Source organism: Dama dama, chromosome 7 (assembly GCF_033118175.1).
Source record: "Dama dama isolate Ldn47 chromosome 7, ASM3311817v1, whole genome shotgun sequence".
In the NCBI taxonomy this organism is placed as follows: domain Eukaryota; kingdom Metazoa; phylum Chordata; class Mammalia; order Artiodactyla; family Cervidae; genus Dama; species Dama dama.
In genome coordinates, this window is record NC_083687.1 from 46698244 (window position 1) to 46714251 (window position 16008).

The 16008-nt window shown below is 45.3% G+C and overlaps 1 protein-coding gene across 1 annotated transcript in view; it reads left to right on the plus strand.

The window, feature by feature from the left end:
- Positions 1 to 16008, plus strand: part of NEDD9 (neural precursor cell expressed, developmentally down-regulated 9) — a 187641-nt gene that overhangs the window by 55186 nt on the left and 116447 nt on the right. Inside the window, exon 2 of the mRNA XM_061147635.1 lies at positions 11666 to 11855. Within this exon, the coding sequence (XP_061003618.1) occupies positions 11844 to 11855 (12 nt within the window). The 5' untranslated portion in view covers positions 11666 to 11843. The remainder of the gene's footprint in view (positions 1 to 11665; positions 11856 to 16008) is intronic.

Here is a 16008-nt window from a genome sequence, read left to right on the forward strand (position 1 = left end):
CCCTCCCTTCCTTTCTTCCCTTTCTCACTCTCTTTTTTTAAAATAGTTGACAACACACTATATATATATATATATATATGTATATATATATATATATAGTTGCATGTCACTCAATTGTGTCTGACTCTTTGTGACCCCAAGGACTGTAGCCCGCCAGGCTCCTCTGTCCATGAGGATTTTCCAGGCAAGAATACTGGAGTGGGTTTCCATGCCTTTCTCCAGGGGCTCTTCCCAACCCAGGGATCAAATCCAGGTCTCCCACATTGGAGGCGGATTCCTTACCATCTGAGCCACCAGGGAAACCCAGTACAACATTGTTTAAAATCTCATAAGAGGTGCACAGGCACAGTCTCCTTCCTACTCCGATCTAGGCTCCCCACCCACAACTCCCTGCCACATACACATTCATAGACACAAGTAAACTACTGGTATTAATTTATCTGTTTCACTTGCCGGAATTTTTTTCAATGCGTATATAAGCAAATGTGAATAACTGTCCTCACCCCGCCGTGATGGCCTACAAAACCCACTGTCCGGCACTGTGCTCTCTTCACTAGCCGTCTTTCCGTACAGAAGGACCTTATTCATTCCTTTTTACAGCACCGTAGTAACTCCAGTTGGGTGCATATGTATAATTTATTTAACCAATTCTATATTAATAGAAATGTAAATTATTTCCGATATTTTGCTCTTACCAGCAGTGCCTTGCCAAGTGACTTCTTACGATGTCTTTTTTGAACCTGTGCAATTATATCTTTTTGCCTTTTCATTCTGTTCATGGAGTTCTCAAGGCAAGAATGCATGGGATCGCAAAGAGTCAGATACAGTTTAGCGACTGAACAACAATTTTATCTGCATACCATTTTTCCCTGCACCTATACAAGTATATCTGTAACACAGATTCCTGCAAACGCTCTTTCTGGGTCAAGAGGGATGTGCGTGCGTAATCCTGTCACACACACTGCACTGACCACACCTCCTCCAAGGGTGCGGCCGTGCTGGCCGTGGCTCGTCCCTGAGGCTTTCTTGGGATGAGAAAGGGGTTAGAGAGTATGGGTGGTTATTCAACTGGAGAACTGGGCCCCCCTGTTGCACCGTTCCCAGCTGTAACCGTTGAAATTCTTATTTCAACTCAAGTAGGGAATATTTTTATGTTTTAAATTACAACTAAATAAAGACTCGTTTAGCTGCAAGTAATAAAATACAGTTCAACTCAGCCCCATGGGGGATGGGGCAGTGAGAAAGGAAAGGAGGTGGTGATCGTAAGGATGAGGATCTAGCTCATGACCCCAAAGCAGACAGGCAGCCGTGCTCCCAAGCTCACCCTTGGAGAGGGGCTGCATGAGTGACTCAGCGGGTGCATGAAGGACTCTGAACTTGGGTCAGCCACCAGGTCCAGGCAGCTGTGAACAGTAAAGCATATTGTTGTCCAAACTGAAATCTGGAACCTGCCACTCTGAGTGAGCAGAGCAACGGAGCAGATATTCCAAATGGCATCGGCTACAGCCACAAATGACATGATTTATCTTAGTCACTTGAATCGTATAACAAAAGAATTTACAAAAGTAGAGCAGGCATGAAACGAGTTCTGAATGCCCAATACATCTCTCATTTAAATCACCCTCGTGGTTTCTGAGGTTATCCTATCACTGTGGCAAAAATGACTCAGGTATAGAGGGCACAGATCCTCACCTCTGCTACTGTTTCTGTTCAGCAGATTGTTTCCTAATAACTCAGTTATCAGAGAAGATTTCTAGAATAGAAAAAAATTTTTTAACATTTTTAAAAACAAAAGTTTCTCTTTCATGAGTTTTAAAAAAGAAAAAAAGACCGTAGATTTCAGGCTGGCCTATAGAGCATATTTATTTCAAAGTGACGTGTGATGTCACTTTAGGAAAGTGAGCTGTTTCTTTTTTTCAACCTAAAGACCAAATGGCCAGGGAGAAAGCAGCCAAGACTCTGAGTAATCTTATTGAGGGTTCAATTTTCTAAGTATGACCTTATGCTAGCAACAGCTCCTAAGGAACAAGAAAACAAGCCTAGCGAGGAAGTCTCACTTCTATGAGACAAGAGCCTCCAAGACAGCAATGTCTGAAGACGAATTCTGATTACATAACAGGAGTCAGTGATCAATGCCATCAGAGATTACAGGCGGCTAAGCAGTCACCCACCCTCTCCCTGCAGTTTTGAAGCACGTAGGCTCTCACGGACCTCATCCATTCCACACCTGACCTTCACTCTCCCTTCCTTCCTTGTTTTCTTTTCTTCCCCCTTTTATTTTCCATTTTATGTTGTGTTAGTCAGGGTTCTCCATAGAAACAGACACAATAACATGAAGACGTATATATATATATATATATATATATATATATATATATATATATATATATGTTTTATTATAAGGAAGTGGCTCATGTAATTATAGAGATGGGCAGGTCCTAAGAATCTGCAGGGTGGGTAGGCAAGCTGGAGCCCCAGGAGAGCCAGTGATCGAGCTCCAGTCCAAGTCTGATGGCCTGAGAATAAGAAAGTCCGGGACTGGAGTCTGAAGCTTTTCCAAAAGCTGAGAGGCCCAGGAAGAGCCAGTGTCTCCAGTCAAAAAGCAGGAAAACACCAAGATCCCAGTTCAAAGACATTCAGGCAGGAGGGATTCTCTCATCCTCAGGGAGAGTCAGTCTTTTTGCTCTACTCAGACCTTCATCTGATTGGATAGGGCCCACCCACATTAGGGAGAGCAATCTGTCTACTTATTTAAATCTTTTAAATTACTTTAAATACATTCCCCAATGTATGTTATTTGTGTTACAAATCATGCTGACACTGAAACTCCAATACTTTGGCCACTGAAGAACTGATTCATTGGAAAAGACCCTGATGCTGGGAAAGATTGAAGGCAGAAGGAGAAGGGGACGACAGAGGATGAGATGGTTGGATGGCATCACTGGCTCAACGGATGTGAGTTTGAGCAAGCTCCAGGAGTTGGTGATGGACAGGGAAGCCTGGCGTGCTGCAGTCCATGGGGTCACAAAGAGTCGGACACAACTGAACTGAACTGATATTATATATCCATTAGTGTAGATTTATAATTACTTTTTCAGTTATTGTCTTTTAAACTCTGTAAAAGAATCAAGAGTGGAGTTATGAGCCAAAATCATAGTGATATTGGTTTTTAGATTTTTTTTTTTTGTATTGACCTTAGCTAGAGAAATTTATGCTTCATATGGCTTTGAGCTAGTGCCCTGCCTCTTTGTTTCAACCTGAAATATTCCCTTTATCAAAATAAATTACTTAAATGTTAATCTCATCCAAAAATATTCTTGCAGGAACACCTAGAATAGTGTTTGACTGAATATCCGGACGCTCCGTGGCCCAGTCAAGGTGACAAATAAAATCCAGCATCGCAGGTGCCTTTCTATTCTCTTATGCACAGGCCACTGCAACATGCTCCCAAAACAGTGATGTTGCATGTTGTCAGGTTCTGTGTCCCATTTCTCCTCTTGTTTTTATGGAAAGTTTCTAGAAAGGGAAATCTAGATTCACAGTCTGAAATGTCTCAGCTCTCACTCACTGTTCAACCCAGATGTCATTTGTCTTCTGTCCCTGTGACTCTGTTTTCTTAAGAACATCCATGGGGCTTTAGAGTTGGTGAAGAATCCACCTGTAATGCAGGAGACCGCCTGCAATGCAGGAGACCCTGATTCAATCCCTGGGTCAAGAAGATCCCCTGGAGAAGGAAATAACAACCCACTCCAGTATTCTTGCCTGGGAAATCCCATGGACAGAGGAGCCTGGTGGGCTACAGTCCACGGGGTCACAAGAGTCAGACACGACTTAGTGACTAAACCACCACCACCGAGAATGCCAATAATCTAATGTAAAATTCTTTGCTCTCTCGCTTTCTGAATTTCCTCCCACCTCTCCAGCCCCTTCCCTTCAGTGGTGTTCCCCAGGGGCCCACCGTCTTCCTTTCTTACTTTATAATCTCTGTCCATTAGTGTTACACATTCTGTGACTTTACCAGTTCTAAGCTCAGACTCAAAGCCTGTCTTCAACATCAACCTCTCTCTGAATCCCAGACTTGTGTGTGACTGCTCATGGATTCTTTCTCCACATGACATTCCCCACATGAAACTGGAACTTAACACATCACCTTAAATTCATCATTTTCTCACAGACTTAATTACTTCTTTCTCATATAACACTGTCATCCACCCAGTCTCCTAAGCTTCTAGCAATACTGTGGGAGACATTCATGACAAACACTCCCTCTTCTTAACCTTCCAATTCCAATCCGTTACCATGCTCTATCCATTTTACATGCTAAATACCTGCCTCCTTGCCTCTCCTTGGGCTTAATCCGGGCCCTCCTAATTTCTCATCTAGACCCCAGCAGAGCTCTGTGATGGATTTCTGTGTCACCATTCCAGCTACCTTTCCAGTTCATCCATTAGATTCAGTGTGATTTTCCATGACAACAGAATGTGATCAAGTTACTTTCCAGTTAAAACTTTTCAAAGTCTTCCGCATTGTTTTGAGGTTGAAATGTGAAGACTGTTCAACAGTCCAGGAGAGATGCAATGAGCTAAGACAGTGGCAGCCGAGAAGGAGAGTTGGAAGAGAGGAAGCCAGAGGGCCTCGGGAGAGAGGAGGATCCCATTACTGATTAGATGTGGGGAGTGGGAATCAAGGAAGTGCTAAGGAAAGCTTTCTACTTCTGACTTAGATAACTGAGCAATCATGGCCTGGTTCTCTGAGACTGGGGACCCAGCCCTTCCTTTCCTCGTGGACAGCAGCCAGTTGAGTTACCTGGGTGGAGCCCCACGTCTGGGGAAGCAAGGCCTCCAGGAAACCTGTCGGTCTGGGCAGAGATGAGTCAGAACCTAGAAAAGAAGAAGAAATAAAAATTAATACCAGATGGGAGAAGGAGGCAGTTGAAAGTCCCTATAAATAGTCAGCAACTAAGAACTCTACAGGAGTGGAAGGTACAGCAAACTGTGTCTTCTCTTCTGCCAGGAGGTTCCTAAAAGTTTGCTGGCAGAGGCCAGGAAAAGAACCAGGGCCATGCGCTCAGCAAGACATTACCTAAGTGCAAAAAGGCTTAAAAGACTTAGAACTCTGACTTCCATCCTCATTTATTTCATGAGCATTGTTGTTCCCTTTTTTCTTGGTTGGGGTTTTGGCTGTAGTTTGGAGTATCTTGCTGTTTGCAGAAAATTTTTAAACATGAATTATTTCGTTGCTATGCCTCCAGGGTACACATTTAGATGTGCACACAGATGAACTAACAGCTCGTCTCATCTCACTCTCTTCACTGAGTCTTACCGAGTGCAAACAAAGGAAAGGCTTGTTTCATAGGCCTTTGAAACATACCTGAGCATTTCCAATTCACGTAATAGTCAGTCCCCTCCAGGGATGACTCTGAAAGAACCAAAGTCATCTGCAAATCTATATACTAACAATATTTAAACTGGCTAAATTGAGTCAAATCACCAATTTGACTGTTTTGTCGAATTCAGGTATGTCCAATGCATTAGGGTATTAAATTCTCAACAAATTCTTCTTTGGCATAGGCAGAGAGAGATCAGTGGTACTTATTTATTGTTTTTACACAAATGGAAATATATATATATATATATTTGTGTGTGTATACCATATATATATATATGGTATATATATATATATATATATACACACCGTATTTAAGAAGAAGTTTTCATAGATAACCTAGTTAGAATCCCAAATGGGACTCAAGAGAAGACTGATCTTTCTGGCAAAGAGCAGCAAAACATCTGACTTTTTGCTCCACAAGCAGGTGGCTGATGGACTGTTTCATGGAGGGTATAATTAATTCTGTCTTTCCGTCTTAGTTCCCAAAATAAACTGTGCAAATCCGAACATGATAGAAGGACTCTATCATCAGCTGACAAGGCTCCGCAGCCTAGGGACATGAAATTACTAAGGAAGACAAGTCAGGAAGTGTGTAATTTCAAGAGGCCTCTGTTTCAGATACTGTCAGTGGCCGGACAGTGAAGAGCCAGCATGCTCAGCTGGCTGATCAGTCAGGGCCCAGAGCTGTCCTCAAGCCATAAGGGGGACCCAGCTGGTTTCAGCCCTTGGGCTCTACTCCTCCCCTTCTTGGGGTCCTCCTCTAGGGAGCATGACCTGGCCCCCTGAGGAGAATCTTTCTGACACCTTTGCCCATACATCTGACTCAGGTCAAGCCTCGTGTCCTCAGGACACTGCCCAGATGATGAAAGGGAGACCAGATAAATGCACTCAACTTGTGATGTCACTACTGATAACTGCTTGGGGCTTCCCGAGTGGCTCAGATGGTAAAGAATCCGCCTGCCAACACAGGAGACGCCAGTTCAATCCCTGGGTCAGGAAGATCCCCTGGAGGAGGAAATGGCAACCCACTCCAATATTCTTGCCTGGAGAATTCCATGGACAGAGGAGCCTGGCGGGCTACAGTCCTTGGGGTTGCAAAAGAGTTGGACATGACTTCGCAACTAAGCAATAACAACAACTGATAAATGTTTGGCTTCTGTGCCTTTTAATTAAATAGCACTGCATTTTCACCATCCCCTTCAAGGTCTTACATCAAAGGCACAAGCAGAGTGGAAACACTGCACAATGTAACAGGGTCAGAGACAGACAGAGAGAAACAGAAAGAGAAAGAAAGATACTGTCTTTGGTTAATAACACCTTTTCTGGTATCTCACCAGTTATATCCAAGTGACATGTATCCAGTCCTATGTCTAACAAGACATAGAATTGAGGACACAGTTTTGTCTGAGCCCTTCAACCTCACACATAAGGAAACTGGGGCCTAGAAATGACTGAGCTGCCCACAGTCACACACCTGGGGCCGGAGGCCAGGTGTCCTGATTTCAGGCCGCTGGTCTTCCTACCGCATTGGCAGTCATGGATGGCCAAATGGAAGAGGAGGAGAGCTGGAGAACCTGGCTTATCTTAGTAGCTACCCAGGCCCCTTCCCATCAAGGATCTTAAATATAAGCATCAGATACCCGACTAGAGACACACCCAAGAAGAAATGGGGAAGATATAGACTCCATGGTCCACTGGCCTCAGTGCGGGGGAAATAAGTTGCCAGGACACCAGGAACTTAGACTGTCCTAGGGAACTATGAAGGCTGCCTTCCTCAACTGCAGAACAGAAATAGCCATCCTGCATGCAGGAGTCCTGCATGTTCACCCAGCTTAGGCCGGGAACACTGCCCCTTCTCTGGCTTCTAGTTCACCCACCCTTTCCTTTAGAAAGTTCTTTCCTATCACCAAGAATTCTGACCAAGCTCTAGGGAAAGAGTCTACGTTATCATATATTCTCATTCAACAAACATTTATTAAGCAAATCCTGGGTACCAGATGGGGCTTCCCAGGTGATGCGGAGGTAAAGAACCCGACTGCCAATGCGAGAGATGCAAGAGACACGGGTTCAATCCCTGGGTCAGGAAGATCCCCTGGATTAAGAAATGGCAACCCTTTCCAGTATTCTTGCCTGGAAAATTCCATGGATAGAGCAGCCTGGTAGGCTACAGTCCACAGGGTCTCAAAGAGTCGGGCATGACTGAGCATGCATGCACGTAGCATGTAGTATACTAGATACTAAGCTGGGCCCTGGGGAAATAAAGATGGAACAGACACAGTTGTTCTTCTCAAGAGCTCATCATCTGAAGGTCCTATTCATGTACAAGTGCTTGCTCATGGGTCTAATAGCCTCATGTGGACAGTGGGCATATTTCTAAATCCCAACTCCCAACATATGGTCCAAAAAAAATTGCTTTTCTAGGTTGGGACTGTTCTATGTGAACATCTTTAAAAGGCTTGAAAGTTAAATTGCTTTCATAAGTCTAACAAATTTCCTTTACTGAAAAGAAATAAAATATATTAAATCAGGTTTTTTTGAGAAAACTCTGCATTATATGTTCATCAAACCCATATGTGTTAACTTGTAAAACCTTGTAATCGTAGGCTATTGCAGTTGGAAAGGATCTGAAATAACACCTAAGCCAGTAGCTTTGAATTTTTTAATTTTAATTTTTAAACAATGAAACACGTTTCAAGCCAAATATCACCCAATGTTCCCAAATACAAAACAGTTAAAACTGCACCTACTTTGGTCAGAGGAGAAATGGAGAGCTCAGGAGAGTCTTCTCTTCTAAACTCCCTCACCCCTCCCACCACCTCTGTCCCCACAGATTTTGGAACTGCACCCCACAAAAAGGACTGTCCAACCACCCATTATGTCCCCAAATGGGGACACTGAGATCCAAGGGGAATATGACCTCATTCTGATTATTCTTATGAAAGCGTCTTATCTAATGAGAGTCCTGTTTCCCAATAAGGTCACGTTCTGAGATACTAGGAGCTAGGACTTGAACATATGAACTGCGGAGTCAGGGCAGAGGGAACACAATTCAACCCACAGCGCTGCTTCCTGCCTTCTCCGGGTGAAGGTCCCCTCTACCAGATCCTTAAGGGAGAGTCATGAGCCTGTTTGACCGCTGCTGGGAAGAAGTCAGGAGAGAGTCGGTGCACAGATAGATGTCCTCGGGGAGGCTAGAGAGGGTGGCCCCAAGGCTGGGGAGAGGGATTAGCCTTAGCGGGAGGGGAGACACTTCCTGTATTGTCAGAAGGAGGTAGAGGGGAGAAAGGGATGATTGTGCATGCAAAATGATATACAAATATGGAGGAGGGAAGTCAAGGGAGTAGCTTCAGATGGCCCAGCTTTCTTCATGAAGCAGGCGGAGAGACTGCCTGTGGAGGCTGGGGTTGGGGCTCAGTAGACGGACAGGAAGTGGAACCAGAGACTTGAGGAAGGTAGAGACAGTTTGAAAGAGACTTGTGCATAACGAACAGTCGTCAGCTCTGTCTTGAGTAGGCACCCAGCACATCATTACACTAGGTCTGGTATCATTGCATCAGGAAAATGGTAGACAGGGCGGCAAGCTGAGCAGGGGAAGAGAGAAGGGCTGCCTGACAGTAACCAGGGTCCAGATGGCACCGGTGACCAAAGTTTATAGAGGCACCATCTGCAGGGTGTGAGGTTTTTCCAGCCATGCTTCAACAGCTGGGAGATTGACGTAGAGAAAGTAAACAACTGCGTTGATGCAGATCTAGGCTTTGCCCAGGAGGCTGCGTTAGCAGGACAAAGGGGCAAGGAGACTGAGGAGGTCTGCAAGAGGAGGGTGAAGTGGGGAGGAAGCTCAGAGGCCAGGTCGGTAGAGAAGCCAGTGGGCAGTGAGCCGGCTGTGCTATTTCTGCGGAAGAGCCTTGCATGTGCCCCTTGCTCTCTGGTGACAAGAGTACGTGGTCATTACTGCCTGCTGGAGGGACAAACGCTGCCAGATGTGACCGCCAACGAGCTGAAAGCTGACAGGCTCCTCAGCTGACCTTCCTGCTCTAAGGTGGTCCTGACTGGCCCCAGCTGGGTAATCCAGCGACTTGCACCCAGCCGCAAGGGGCAGGGCGTGCCCTCGGGACGCACATACCCCTATGAAAGGATGAGAGGTCAGCACCAGCTGGCGTATTGATTCAACCCCCATGTCAGTTTTCTAATCTCGATGTCATTTTTAAATGCTGTATGGGTCAATTCTGTTTATTGGGATTTTTATTACTGTGACTCTTCCAAGGCCACAGATCTTCTCTTAATGTACATCTACTGACATTTTTAGCAGTCAACTCAGAACTCCAAGTTACTAGAATCAATGAATTTCACATCTGTTAATGCCGAGTGGAAAAAACCAACATAAATACATACTGTGTGATATGTCCTGCCTTTAAAGGAAAAGAAAGTTGTGTTAGGAAAGGCACTGGATGGCTTCTGGGGTCCTGGCAGTGTTCTATATCTTGACCCGGGTGCGGTTACATTTATGATAATTTATTAAGCTCTATATTATTTTATACAGCTTTCTGCACATGTCATATTTCACAATAAAGAATTAATGGAATCTCTCTATATACATTCTATCCATGGTGCTACAGTTTATGGGATCCCCACAGACCGATCAGCTCTGAGTGGCTGCCTTTAAGCTCAGACACCTCGGGCAGTTGAAATGCCTCCAGGGCCGAAGACCTCGGTGAGAAGTGGACCCTCTCATGGCTGGTTCTCTCCACTGTCCAGACTGAGATCCTCGAGCGGCAAGGATGAGTGCAGGCAGAGCCCGTGAGTTATGGGCCTGGGTCCTCCTGCCTGGCCACTGCGAGTGCCCCAGAGGGAAGTCTTCTTGCTCTTAACCGAGATTACAAATATCATGTTTATCAAACAAACTACAGGATGACGTTCCCATCCTAAGAGAAGGGAGAGGCGGCCAGGTCCCTATCACCCTCCAGTTGGAAGGCACTTCTAGAAAGACTTCTCTGCCTCAAGGCAGCTGATAGGTTCGTTACACAGTTCACCAAGCTTCTACAATGTCTTAGACACAATCCTTATTTTTCTGCTCCACAGTTTAAAACATAGTTTTGATTTTTCATTCTTGATGTGAAAAACACTTTCCTTTTACAAAGATTCAGATTCCTGATTCTCAAAAAGACTTCCAAATGCCCCACATGGTTTAAGTATCAAGAGTTTTTCTAAAAATATATATTTCAACTACGGCCCATAAAGATACACACATACCTCATCCCAAAACTGAACCTTATGGCTAAGAGATGATGAACGGGAAGTAAAAAACTGGCCAGTACTAACCAATCAAAAGCCCAGGCAAATTTTTTTTTTTTTTTGCAAAAAATCAAATCCTGGGCTTTGTATCTGAGCTGTTTAAAAGGTCCATCGCCAGAGTACCAGTTTTCCTCATTTTGGAGAAACAAGAAAAGCATATGGCTCCAGGGACCTTCACAAGCTGATGCCAAAAAGTGGAGCCAGGCACATTTAGTGGCTTCAAGATCATCAAAGGAACAGCACGCTGGATTAGTTTAAAGGGGAATGAGGGCGTCACAGGTGGCTCAGTGGTGAAGAATCTGCCTGCCAAGCAGAAGACGCAGGTTCAAACCCTGGGTCGGGAAGATCCCCTGAAGGAAATGGCAGCCCTGTCCGGTATTCTTGCCTGGAGAATCCCGTGGACAGAGGAGCCTGGCAGGCCACAGTCCATGGGGTCGTGAAGGGTCGGACACGACTGAGTGGCTGAGCAGCAGCAAGTGAGGCAGTGAGGTTAGGGGAGAAAAACAAAGGCGATCAATGACAGATAAAGTTGCAGATTACAGACAATGAAGGGTCCCTCATTTCATTTTACCCCAGTAAGAAACGCCTGGCTAACATCTACCCATTGCATAAGACTCCAGCCAAAGTTTACCTTTTCCCTCCTTGGTGCGCTCACCAGACCCACGTTGTATCCTGCCAGAATTGCTGGAACATTTTATAGGACCAGATTGTTTCGTTTGCCTTCCTAGACTGTGAGCTCTTTGAGAACAGGACCGTATTTTATGCATCTTTAAGGTTTCAGCAAATGCATAATAAAAACTCCATAAATATTACCCTTGACTACATGAATGAATGATGTATTTCATTAATGAGACTGACTACTCCATTAGCGAAACTATGGCTTCTATTAACAAGATTTCCAGCTCCTGTGATGCCACCCTTGAATGATGAGAAGCACCTTGGCCTCTGCCAGAGTTTACCCACTCTTTCTAACTTCTCTTTTCAGGCCCAGGAAGCTGTGAGCTCCCTAATGTCATACACTGGCATGAGAACACCGTGTGTTCTTTAAGTAGAGCTATGAAAACGAAGAACCCGATCAGCCAACTAAAACACTGGGATCGTCCTTTTCAAGACCCAGAGCTCCAGCATTCTTTGGCTTAAGAGACAGAGAGGCACCTGGGAAAATGTGGGCAAGGGTGAGTACTGTTGAAAAAACCATGCATTATGTGTGGTCCAACTCAGATGAATGTGTTTGAAACAGTAATAGAAATGGTAGTCCATCCCCACCCAGGATTGCAACTAACACTTGAAATTGAAAGGTTGATGTTAGGCCCCCAGATTTTGCTCTTTTGGGTGAATCTTTTTACATGGATGTGCTGATGCTGACAGAAAATCCCCTTCCATTCAGAAATCTCAGGGGAAGAATCCTCTGGGGCAGAGGTAGAATATTCACCTCGTGTAGTAATACCCAAGCAAGTCTGGAGGTTGCACTTCTGAACTGATCAGAAGCTGATCACCTAAGTCATTGGTCCCCAGCCGTTTTGGCACCAGGCACCGGTTTCATGGGAAACAATTTTTCCACGGACCAGGGGTGGGGGATGGGGATGCTGTCAGGATGATTCAAGCACATTACATTTATTGTGCACTTTATTTCTATTATCATTAAATCAGCTCCACCTCAGATCATCAGGCATTAGATCCTGAAGGTTGGGGACCCCTGACCTAGGTTACCAATTAGCCAGTCCTCTGGTGTCTCCTCTCTCTGTCTGCCAGTCGTCTCTAAACCAATCCTTTTCCATTCAGCCGTTCCATAAGAAAACATGTTGGCCTAGGGTGGAGGTTAGGGTTAAAAGACTCCATCCTCCTATTGAACCAAGGCTTGCTAAGGTTTTATGGAAACTAAGGAGAAAAAGTGACGTGTAATTGCACCTATTAATTGACTTCTAGTGGAAGCAGGCAGCATGCTCTTGCATGATGCCCTTGCAGGCAGACCTGGATTTAAGCCTCACTCCACTAACCTGAGACTTTTGAATCTGTTTTCAAGTTTATAAAATGGTGATAGGAGGACTGTCTTGAGAGGATGAAATGAGAATGTGTTCATAGAGTAACTTGTTCTCAATGGAAAAAAAGTTAATTCCTTTATGGGTTGGGATCAGTAATCTGTTGTCTCTGTCACATGAGAACTAATCATCATCACCACAAATAAGAAATCTCCAGGCAGCGGTGGGAGTCTGTATACAGGTAAAGGGCTGTTGGTGAAGCAAAATGACAAATACATTCTTAAAATATTTTAAGTAGTAAAAGGATTTCTTTTATTCAACCAGCTAGGTTGTCATATCACTGCACTGTTTGAAAGCTAAAAGCCTATTAAAAGTCTCCCCTAGTCCAAAGGTTCTATGACAAAAATCTGTGACAGAATTGGACACTTGGAGGCCTCCACCCAAGTATGAATTTAAACTGGAGCAAATTACATTTGTGATTCCTCAAGTCATTCAATGTGAATTAATTTCTTAATGAAGAGTGAAATAAAAATCACCTCCTCTCATTTTTTTCTACCTACTCAGCCAGTTTTCCTAAAGTGAGACAAAAGCAGAGGGAGGAAAGAGGCAAGAAAGAGAGAAAAAAAGAAAGAAAAGGAGGAAGAAAAGGAGGAGGGAAGAAGGGGAGACCGTCCTCTCTAAAGCAAGGTGTATTTCATTTCATTTCAGTCCCTGCAGTGAGCATTAGCTCTGGGGTATTTCAAATGCAGGTTGCTCCTCAATTCTTGGTACCCTCAACTTGAAAACCAGACACTCCGACCACCTGGAATCCTCAATTTGCTTTAGAACTATCTCCATTCAGAGTCCACAGGTCCTTTGAGATCATTAATTTCATCACTTGGGAGTGATTTTTTTTCTCATCTTTGAAATTTATTTAAAATATTCCATACAGACACACACACTTACATGACAGTAGACTACATAGGGTGTAAATATTTGGCAATTCTCAGTGTCACCTATTAAAAAGGAGCGTTTATTCCTGGTTGTCAGGGCCTCCTAAGGATATATTCCTGCTGCTCTTCGGGGAGAAGGGGAGACAGTGTGCTGGCTAAACACACGGCCGTGAAGTCAGACTGCCCGATTTGAATCCCAGCCCTGCCATTGATGAGTAGTAGGACTTTGAACAAGCTATTTAACCTCTGTTTGCCTCAGTTTATTCATCTATAAAATGGGGGTGAGAATAGAATCTGCCTCAAGGGGTTCTCTTGACGACCACGTGTGTAAAGTGCTTAGAATTGCGTTTGGCAAGCCCTCCAGTCAGACCTGGCAAGAGTGTGGGGGCCGCTTCCCCGGTGGCGCTAGTGGTAAAGAACCCACCTGCCAACGTAGGAAACGCAAGAGACACGGCTTCGATCCCTGAGCTGGGAGATCGCCTGGAGTAGGAAATGGCAACCCACTCCAGTCTTCTTGCCTGGAGAGTCCCCGTGGGTAGAGGAGCCTGGCGGGCTCCGGTCCGCAGGGTGGCAGAGGGTTGGACAGGACTGAGCTACTGAGCACACCCACCAACCAGTAAGACGTGGGGTCCTGCAGCACAGACGGAATAAAGTCTATGCAGCTAAACTAAACCACTGGAGGGGGAAGACGGGAGGAGCAGAGCCTAAGAAAAGCTGGAGAGACGACAGACCTTTGGGAGTCAGGCTTACGCTGCCGTAGCTGATCTCCTGAGACCCCTCAGGCTGCGGTTTTTCTGGCTCCAAGAGCGACAGTGAAGACCCCATGAGCCTGTGGCCCAAAACAGGTTGTTTGGGGAGACCTGTGCGAAATCCATAAACACTCTTAAAAGGAAGCACTTCCCAAAGAGCTCAGCAAACACCGGCAGGCCCTGAAGCAGCCCTGCAAATATCAGCGTGAGGAGAAAGAGGAGGGGCTTCCCTGGGGGGCTGGTGGCTAAGACTCTGCTCCCAGTGCAGGGGGCCCGGGTTCTACCCCCGGTCAGGGAACCAGATCCTGCCTGCTGCAACGAAGACCCGGCGTTTTCAAATAAATCAATATATATTTACTAAAAAAAAAAAAAAAAAAAGAAAGTGGAGAACGCAGCTCCCGCCTGGAGGGCCAGCTGAGGGCCGCAGAGGCCAGCGAGCAGCCTTCTTCTGCATCCAGCTGGAGTCAGTGTGTGTGGGGGGGGCAGCTGGTCAAGCCCCCAGACCCACTTGACACCCTTCCCTAGTCTCTTGATCTCAGCCACGGTGGGGTATTTACGGCACAGAAACCGGCAAATTGCTTCATGTTGTTCTATGTTTAGTAAGCTGGGAGTTAAACATTCCCCAACACACTGCTGGGGGAGAGTCAAAGGCTGGCTCGGAAAAAAAACTGAAAGAAAAAATCCTTTAAACTGCAAAGCTTTTTCTCTGGCGTCCCTGACTCTTCCCCTTTGTGTGAAGGCAGGAAGCTGGCAGTTGGACATGGTTTGTTAGGGTTTCTCTAAAGAAGAAAGCCAGACTGAATCTTTGCTTCACAAAGGCCAGAAAAGCGTTGACTGACAGAACTTGAAAATGGTGTCCTTTTTTCCCATTAAATATAAGTTCACTCCGGGTCCAAACTAGTTGTCGGACGGTGGATTTATAGGCTTGTGATAAATGTCCTAAAAAGGAAAATACGTTGAAGTGGGGGTAGTTCACATACTCTTTTTTCACCTCTTTAAAAATATGATTATTTTGACATATTTTAGAGAATATGAAAGCTGTCTACTGGGGATTATTACCTTACCTCCTCCCATCTAAAAAGACAATTTAAGTTGTTCAGATTTCTGAGTTGTTCCTTGAGAGTAAAGATGAAAGAAGGGGGAAAGAAATGAAGTACCTCGAAATCTGCCTTTATTAGTCTGCAGGGGCTGCAGTCCTCCAGCCCGGGTGACTTCTCAGAAACGTATGTTCTCGTGGTTCTGGAGGCAGGAAGTCCAAGTTCAAGCCGTCAGCAGGTTTGGTTTCTCCTGAGGCCTCTCTCCTTGGCTTGTAGGTGGCCATCTTTTCCCTGAGTCCTACGTGGTCTCCTCTCTCTGCGTGCCTGTGTTCTCATCTCTTCTTACAAGGACACCAGTCCGACTGGAGTAGCATCCACTCTGATGACCTCATTGACCCTTCATCACCTCTTCAAAGACCTTATCTCCAGGCCAAGGCGCATTCTGAGACGTAGGGAGCTGGGACCTCAACATATGAATTTGGAGCCCATAACCCTGACTAAACACAAGCACCATGTATCCACAGGGAAAATTTGGTTTAACAGCCTCTGGGTCGAGCTCCCAGGGGAGCAAACTCTGGAAAGATGGAGAATGGCGTGCAGGGGGTGCTGGGGAGCCATCTCGGGAATATGT